Here is a 9506-nt window from a genome sequence, read left to right as displayed (position 1 = left end):
CTTTGCATCACAGGAATAATTTTTATTTAATTCTAAGTTTATTCAAATAGAAAACTATTATTTTAAGTTGTAATAATATTTCACAATATTACTGTTTTTTTTTTTTTTTTTGTATTTTTGATCAAATATAAGCAGGCTTGATGAGCAGAAGAAACTTCTTTCAAAAACATTAAAAATAGTAATGTTTCCAAACTTTTGGTCTGTACTGTTTGTGTGTGTGTGTGTGTGTGTATATGATATTTATAATATTGCACTATTTCGTTTATTTAATAAGTTAAACTAAATAATAATGTGCTATAATACTATTTTAAATTAAAAGGTAGTATTAAATACAAATACTATTGTCTATAGTAGCCTACTGAAAAAGAAAGTGCTAATATTTACTACTACTTTCTTTGTTTGCCTCTTTAAAAATAATCGCTTTATGTATTCATCAGTTGTACCTCTCTTTGGATAGAACTGTTTTTTGTTCGTTTGTTTGTTTCTTTCTTTTTAAAGAAAATAAAAGTGTTTTCATCATTTTTAAACTGGCTTTTATTTTGGCGGAAGTAAGTATACGCGCTTCCGGATCTAGCGGTGCCGCTGCAGCTCATAGATATACGTGGCTTGTTGCTGATTAAAGAACTAAAGTGAATGAATGTCACAGATTTGCATTTTATTTTAAAAACGGCATGGGATAGCCTAGATTTATGCTTTCAGATTGAATAGAATTCATATATAGTACAGTTTGTCATTATATGAATGCCATGAACATTTGATATCTTTTCTGTCAAGTTGGAAACATTCGGTGTCAGGCTGTATTAATGTTCTAATGTTCCAATAGTCAAGCAAATTAACCAAAGCCTTGAAATGGTAGAGAAAAACTGGTGTATATTTACATGTAAACAGCAGATGGCAGTGAAGACTTGCCAAGATAACAAGATCCACCTGCTTTCTTAAAACTCAACACTTCTCATATCTATTGCCTTGAGCAGAGACCTCTAACTAATGGATTGCTGTGTTCAAAATGCCATACAATCATACTACTCTTACTATGTCCTACTATTATCCAGTATGTATGTTGTGCATAGCGTGCACATTTTCCTATTATATTAACCAGAATCTGCTGTATATAACTCGAGTACACTGAAATCAGTAGTGTACAGAAGCTGTGTTCGGGATGGCATACTACCACACAACTCTTACTATATTGCTGTATGCTGCATGTATACTGTGAATAGTATGTGAATCTTCTGTATGCATGGAATGCCTGGATTACCAGTTACATTTGCTGAAATTTGATGTATGCATCTGATCTGAAGCTCTGCTTGACCTATTTTGTATCTGGGGTCCCTGCTCTATGTCTGTGCTGCCTAAGGGGTCCTTACCCTGAAATACATTGAGGACCACTGTAATACAGTGTTATTAGGCGGTTAGCAGTATAGGTGTAGGGAGGTTTTTGTCCCAATAAAGTCGCATTTCATAGTATTTTTAATTATGAATTCAAATAAATAATAAAAATAATATCTACCACTATTTTTACACAATTATTATTAGTTATGTTGAGTATGTAAAGTTCATTAGTTATGAAATAAGATCAATTGGGCAATATAGCATTGTTTTACGAGTATGAATCCTTAATTAACAACACTTTGTAAAAAGAATAATTAACACATTTATTTGAGGTAACAACCTCAGCAGCTTTGTTGAATTATTGTTTTGTCATATTACAACTTTAGCATACTCTGAAACATTTGTTGCTTATTGTATACTATTTCACACACTATTCTTTAAAAAACATATATATATATATATATATATATATATATATATATATATATATATATATATATATATATATATATATATATATATATATTAATGTATATTATTTTATATGCTAAAAAAATATAAATAAATTTACAGCAAAGGCGGGCGACTCACCAGTGCTTTATTGTTTTATTTGCCGTTGTCCTGTCAATCAAACGGGAAGACGAATCGCTGCTCTAGGTGGGCGGGGACATTTAAAGAGCGCCTGACATAAATTCTAGTGACAGCGGCTGTGGCATTGCGCTCAATGGTTTGAGCACCTTGATCTCGTCTGCGTAGTGCTGAAGGATGAGTGATGCCAGCTATGCCAGTTATCCGTTAAAAAGCCTAAATTTAAGTAGCAAACCTGATTAAACCATATGTTTACTAACTATAGATAAGTAGCCTACATATGCATCTAAGCGTAGGCTATATAAGTACTTTATTTGTCGTAATGGGCAACCACGAAGTTGTGAAATCGCTGGATATAATGGGAGACAGTAACCAGAGTGGTGTAACCAACAGATCAATCAGTGATCGCGAGCGCTTTAAAAGCCTGGAAGACATCGATGTGTCCGCCGACGGGAGTCCGGTGTTGAGATGCATGATCTCCATCACCTACTCTGTGGTTTGCGTCGTAGGTCTGATCGGGAACCTGCCCAGCCGGCATTTCAACGTTGATTCAACGTTGAAACAACGTCAGGTACCATGGTTGAATCAACGTTGAAAAACCTTTCGATTTTGCAAATTGGATCAACGTTGAAATCACGACGTTGATTCACCGTTGAAATCGTGACGTTGATGTACGGTTGAAATCACAACGCTGATTCACTGTTGAACTCCCGACGTTGAATCCACGTTGAAAAACCTTTCGATTTTGCAAATTGGATCAACGTTGAAATCACGACGTGGATTCACCGTTGAAATCGCGACGCTGTTTCACCGTCTTACCTGCATTATGGGTGAATTAGGGTCGTGCAGCAGCCCTGGGATGAAGGCTGAATGAGGTGTTGATTTTGAAAAGTTAATCAGCGTTGATAACACGACGTTGTGTCCCCGTCGTACCTTGCACCGTGTGTAAATACACCTCGATCCTAGTTGGCATTTAGATCAACAATGTACATGCAAGGCTAAAAATCTAATGACTGGCAGCAATGGCTTTACAAACAACTTCAATAAACTACCACATGCTCAAAATTGTCAAACAGCAGTTACATTTTGGAAACAGATGAAAATAATGCCACACTTTATTATGCAGAGTATGCATGGAGGTAATGCTAAAAACATGTAGTAGAACAATCCAAGTACAATAATATTTAAAGGTTTTTGTGAAATAATTTGGCACATAAATGCATATTTTTTTGCAGCACTTACAAGACAAACCCTTGTACCTTTATGACTGAAACCAGTGGATCTTTTATTTTGGTGGAAAACTACAGTTTCTGTCAAAAACATGTTTCAGTAATGTGTCTCATTACAAGAGTTGTGTACATTTGTGCAGTGAAAATGTGTTGAACAGTGCGAGAAGGGAACCTTCAACCAGTTGATTTCTAATGGGAACCCCCCCGGACTGTGTCTTCTTTACCGTGGGGAATGCAGAATGAGATTTCTACCGCAGGGCACTCTAAAATGTTAGAACCAGCAGCCTTAGTTTATACAGTGTGGTTGTGCTTCGGGTGATCCTTGAAAGTGTCCCAGCGCTAGGTCCTTTCTGACGCCGTCCCCTCCACTCTCTCCCACTTGTGCACTTTCTGTACCGTCCTGTATAAACATTTACATTTAATCATTTAACAGACGCTTTTATCCAAAGCGACTTACAAATGAGAAGAACAGAAGCAGTCAGGTGTACAAGCGAACAACAACAGTATACAAGTGCCATGACAAGTCTCAGTTAGGCTAGTACAGAACGCATAGCCAGGTTTTTTTTTTTTTTATATATATATATAAAAAAGACAAGAAAAGAAGGAAAAGTGCTAGCATTAGTTGGTTAAGTTCTGGTGAAAAAGATGAGTCTTAAGATGTTTCTTGAAAATGAGTAAACACTCAGTTCGGATTGAGATTGGGAGGTGATTCCAGCAGCTGGACACAGTCCAGGAAAAGGTCCGTGAGAGTGATTTTGAACCTCTTTGGGATGGCACCACAAAGCGTCGTTCACTTGCAGAGTGCAAACTTCTGGAGGGCACATAAGATTTAACCAGTGAGTTTAGGTATGTTCACAATGTTTGACAATAACTTTGATATTGTGAAATATATTTAAATGAAAACTGAATGCAAAATAAATCACACAATATTTTCACTTTACAGTTCAGTAACAGTGAGGTTGGAAACAAAGTGGACAACACTATTCATTAAACACTTATTTAATGTATTCAGATGAAAATGTACAATATTAACAAATTATTCACAAGCAGTGTTTTCAGAGCCCCCAGTTACACTGTTTTAATCAGAACACTAACATTACAGTGTAGTAAAACAAGTCAAATCAAATTCAGTATATTTTTATTAAACTAAGCACAACCAAAACCTATCACAAAAGGTCAAAGCATCTCTAGCAGAAGTGACAGTGCAATGTAGTAGAAGAACAATTTCTTACCAATGTTTAAAGAACAAGCTGGATCCTCGATGACTCTACAAGGGGAAAGAAGAAATGGTTTACTGAAAAGTTCTTAAAAAGCAGGATTTCATATTATACCATTTCTTTAAACCACTGGTTCTCAAACTTTTTATACCAAGTACCACTTCAGAAAATATTTGTTATTAAATATTAAGTTGCACCATAATGACCAACATTACATTTCAGCAGCGTAGTAGGCCAAACTATTCAGCTACAGGTCTACAGTTAAAAAATTGAGGCAGTTTTATTCTAATAAGAATATTAATTGTTGTCAGACACTTTACCATGGTAAATACAGTTTGAACATTAACACTACAACTGTGCTTACATACACAGGTAAATGAAAAAAAAAAGTTTAAATTAAAATGTAATTATGTAACAAAAGTTACAAAACTGTACTGTACTTTAACTGTAACATACTTAAATGTGCAAAAAAAAAAAAAACTTACTCAAAGATTAAGTTAAAATATATTAACATTAATTAGTTTAATTTAGTGATTCACCTGCATAACAACTAGAGGGGGCCTGACACTTTGAGAACCATGGCTTTAAACAATCCTTTTTTTTTTTTTCATTTTCATTAATTCATTAAAATTATATTATTTAAATACCGACATTTGCACTTATATGTTGCAGAAAACACTTTGAAACTAATATAAGAATACAAACATATATAACACACCTAATGCATGGGATTCATATCAGGAAAATATGGGAAAATCTCTAAAAGACAGACATTAACACATAACTCACCAGTAACACATTAGGTGAGCATCTAACTTGATCATCTGTGATAAAGCAATGCAAAAATAGACACACGGGTATTTATTTATCTGCAGGTTACATGTCCTTTAAACTACCCATTTGTAAACTCTGGTAATACTTTACTATTTTCAAAAGATAATAAAGATAAAGTTAGCGATTTTCTTACCTCATTTTGACAGGATGTTTTCAGGACCTCGCAGAACACCTGACCCTTCTTGTGTTCACAGTTTTTGTTCTCCATTGACATGTCACGACTCAAATTCGCTCGAAATAAATAAAAAATATACAGGCAAATATGAAATAATTCGGGACCGACCGAGCAGTCAGTTATAACGAGCAGAAGCTCACAGTTAGCCGCCTCACTCACAGAAAGACGACAATAACGGTCATATTTTTAAATGTAGAAAAGCGCGAACCGATTCATTGTCCAGTTTCCTGAATGACAGCCAGATTAACCAATCACGATAGAAGTAATAAAATAAAACTACCAATGGGAGTTGTTTCAGTGTGATAAAGCAGCGAAATGTATAGTTTTATTGTTGTTAATGATGATAATATTTAACATTTTAGAATAGGTATCATGACTAAAATATTTTTAAATGCTATTAAAATAATAATTAATTTAAATAATTTAATATAAATAATTTAAAAGCTTGTTAACCTTTTTCTACCATTTAGCATTAAACATTTTTAACGTTGTTTCATTAAAACAACTGACCTTATTTCAACCATATTTCAACGTTGAAAGTTGGTCATGTGCTGGATGTTTTTCAACCATTCAGCTTTAAACGTTGAATCAACGTTGTTTCAACGTTGAAACCACAACTGACCTTATTTCAACCATATTTCAACATTGAAAGTTGGTCATGTGCTGGATGTTTTTCAACCATTCAGCTTTAAACGTTGAATCAACGTTGTTTCAACGTTGAAACCACAACTGACCTTATTTCAACCATATTTCAACGTTGAAGGTCGGTCATGTGCCGGCTGGGTGTTGGTGTTCTTTTTTATTCGCGTGAGACAAGAGAGACGCATATCCAAAATAAACTTTTTCATCCTCAATTTGGCAGTAACGGATTTCCAGTTTGTGTTGACTTTGCCTTTCTGGGCCGTGGACACGGCGCTGGACTTCAGCTGGCCGTTTGGTGACGCCATGTGTAAGATCATCCTGTCGGTGACCGTGATGAACATGTACGCGAGCGTCTTCTTCCTGACCGCGATGAGCATCACGCGGTACTGGTCAGTGGCTTCCGCTCTGAAGGACCGCAGCAGACAGAGCAGCTGCTCCATCAGGTGGGTCAGCGTCGTCCTGTGGTCCCTGGCCACCGTGGCCACCGCGCCAACATCCATCTTCTCCACAGTCACCAACGTGGCCGGCGAAAAACTTTGTTTATTGCGGTTCCCCGAGGGACAGTATTGGTTGGCAGTCTATCATCTCCAGAAAATACTAATCGCTTTTATTTTGCCGATGGCGATAGTCTCGATCAGTTACCTACTGCTGTTGAGGCTCATCCGACAGCGGAGCATGAAGAACAACTCAAAACGAAGAACGCAAGTCACAAAGTCCGTCACCATCGTGGTCTTGTCGTTCTTCCTCTGCTGGATGCCCAATCATGCCATCACTTTTTGGGGCGTGCTGGTGAAATTCAATGCTGTGTACTGGGATAAGTCGTACTATATCGTTCACACATATGTGTTTCCTGTGACTGTGTGCCTGGCGCACGCGAACAGCTGTTTAAACCCACTTATTTACTGTCTTATGCGCAGAGAGTTCAGGAAAAAACTGAAGGACCTGTTTCTCCGAGTCTGACAAACAGGTGTATGTGCATGCGACTCTGTCCATTGGAACAAATGGTATTTCCTTGTTTAAAGGGTTATTTATTTCAAATTTCACTTTCAGACATATTTACCCAACCTCTTGTTTTTCCAAGTCTGCATGAGTTTATTACCTCAGTGGAGCTCAAAATGGATGTCAGTTCACAGGTTTGGGACAACATGAGGGTGAGTAAATAAGAGTAGAATTTTTATTTTTGGGTGAACTGCCGCTTAACAGTAATAGGGTACGTTTGTTGCGATGGTATTGCGTGAACGTCCTTGTATTTGTATTACTGCTGTTCGTGTGGAACATTATTTTAAAATAGCTTAATTGTCGACATAAAATGTCACCTTACTTTTGAGTTAAAAACCACCACCAAAAAAAAAGCTAGTGACATAATGGTTACATTTCAGTGCACCATACTGTAAAACTGAGCGACCGTCATTCCTCTACTGTGAGAATATTCAAATTAATACAGTATTGTGCACTTTAGATTTCAATTTAAGGGGTAATTGTGTATATCTTGTTGTTTTTGAATGTTAAAATTAAATCTATTTAAATTAATTAAGTAAATAAAGATCTGACTTTAATACACAGAGTGAAAGAGACCAGTATCATTGTTTTCTATATAAAATAAAACCATACTGACACTGGTAGATTTAAATCGAAAGGCTGAACTGAAACCTAAAAAGGGTATTTTGCATAGACGTCAAACTCATATTTTTTGGCCAAAACTTTGGTTTGATATTGTAGAAGAATAATGTTTAAATTTAGCAGAAAAGCCTATAATAAGCTGTTTAATAGTAAGTTTGGCCTACAATTTGATAACCCACACTGTGTGACAACATAACTCTGTTATTGGTCACTGAACAGTAAATTGGTTCTATGACCAGTTTCAGAACAGTATATCATAAATAATATTAATAGTGGAAAAAAATTGTGACACTAACCCTAGTCTTCCCTTTGTAACTGCATTATATTTTTTTATCACAGGCCATTTACAATTTTAAACATTTCAGAAAATATACATTCTCGGCAACATCAATTAATTTGATGTTGTTTAACACATCTTAATGACTTAATAAGGTTGGGATGACCACACCACCTGGTTGAGCAAAAGACAAGTTAAAGTTTCAATGATCAATCCAATTTGTTGATTCTCCTTGCTCTCTCTCAAAATAGCCCTTTCACAGTGCTTCCCTATCAGTCTTGTCTCATTCTTAATTAGCATTACTGACAGACACTCCCACAAGCTCCCCGCTAAGATACCACCTTCCATACTGATCAGAGCTTTGCGAATCAAAGGATTCAGGCATATATATATGTATAGCAAAGCCAGACAGAAATATATTTCATTTAGTCGGGCGAGGCCATATCAGTATCTTTGCACACATTTAAATGTGTTCTTGCATCCAATGGAAATGACAGCTCTGCGGCATGCAGTTAATTACCCAGAAAGAGGAGATCAGGTTCATAACTAATGAGAATGCTTAATGTCTTGTTACATCGTGGTGGCTTTAAATCACTTACACAGTAAGCTAATGATGGTCATTTGCAGGCAATTTGGAAGATTTGCAAAGACACATCTGCTGCTGTTTACCGTCACACTCACACAGGAGCCTTTTAATGGACATCCGGCACAGAAGTGATGCTCTCGATGATGTTCTGGTGATTATGATATGTCACACTCCCGTGTTTAGTCTGTGGAGGTCAACGGATTGTGAGGAACAGTATGGGCACCAGTGAATCTTTTTTTGGACACAAATATTTTCCTACCAAAGACCAAACCAAAAGTATCCTTTAAAAGCAAAACAGTAGGCACTATTATTTCTCCTATTATTTGGCTACTCTCATTTTATATGTGCACTTAAATGTCATTTGAATACTGTTTACATATTTAGTAATAGAAACAAAACTAAGGCATATGCCTGCATGTTTCCTGTTTGTGTACACATTGTGAGTCTATTCAAAGCAGCCCATATGTTTCGACCAGTACCATTATTGCTGCTATAACAAATTTTCCATGTACTTTGCCTTTTTCATGAGCTGTGGTCACATTTTGTGTTTGGAGGTATGGAGCTGACTACCGAACCTTAATACATGTATTAAACCACTCTTTGTTTCACCCAGGATTTGTCTAGAGTGCTGTGTGGATGCAAATTTACTGGTTTGCCTATGGAAGATCGCCGATATTACAAAACTCACTTTGGCCTCCCACAGAGTGTGCTAATATAATATGATCCCCCGCTGTTAACAGGATTTCCTGTGGAGGCACGGTTTCCTATTACCGAGTGGGTTAGGAGTTATGTTACGCAAGTCACTTCCTAATGCACAACATCAAATCAATATATCACCATTACAATCTAGATAAGAATTTCATCATATTGAAATTTAATTAGTCCCTTTGGATGTGTATATTCCACTCTCATCATGTCAGTATATTGCTCTCTGCACCAGAATGTATTCAGTAACAATATAAACCAAACAGTAGAAGTGAATGTACTGTGTTGCATGTATAATTGA

The 9506-nt window shown here is 36.3% G+C and overlaps 1 protein-coding gene across 1 annotated transcript; it reads left to right on the top strand.

The window, feature by feature from the left end:
- Positions 1 to 2152: 2152 nt before the first annotated feature.
- LOC113052359 (relaxin-3 receptor 1-like) lies at positions 2153 to 9446 on the top strand. Its single transcript, XM_026216820.1, has 2 exons — positions 2153 to 2444; positions 6160 to 9446. The coding sequence occupies exons 1-2, from the start codon at positions 2201 to 2203 to the stop codon at positions 6975 to 6977; spliced, it is 1062 nt and encodes a 353-aa protein (XP_026072605.1). The 5' UTR covers positions 2153 to 2200; the 3' UTR covers positions 6978 to 9446.
- Positions 9447 to 9506: the final 60 nt, after the last annotated feature.

Source organism: Carassius auratus, chromosome 32 (assembly GCF_003368295.1).
Source record: "Carassius auratus strain Wakin chromosome 32, ASM336829v1, whole genome shotgun sequence".
In the NCBI taxonomy this organism is placed as follows: Eukaryota; Metazoa; Chordata; class Actinopteri; order Cypriniformes; family Cyprinidae; genus Carassius; species Carassius auratus.
This window is presented reverse-complemented; position numbering and strand designations above follow the sequence as displayed.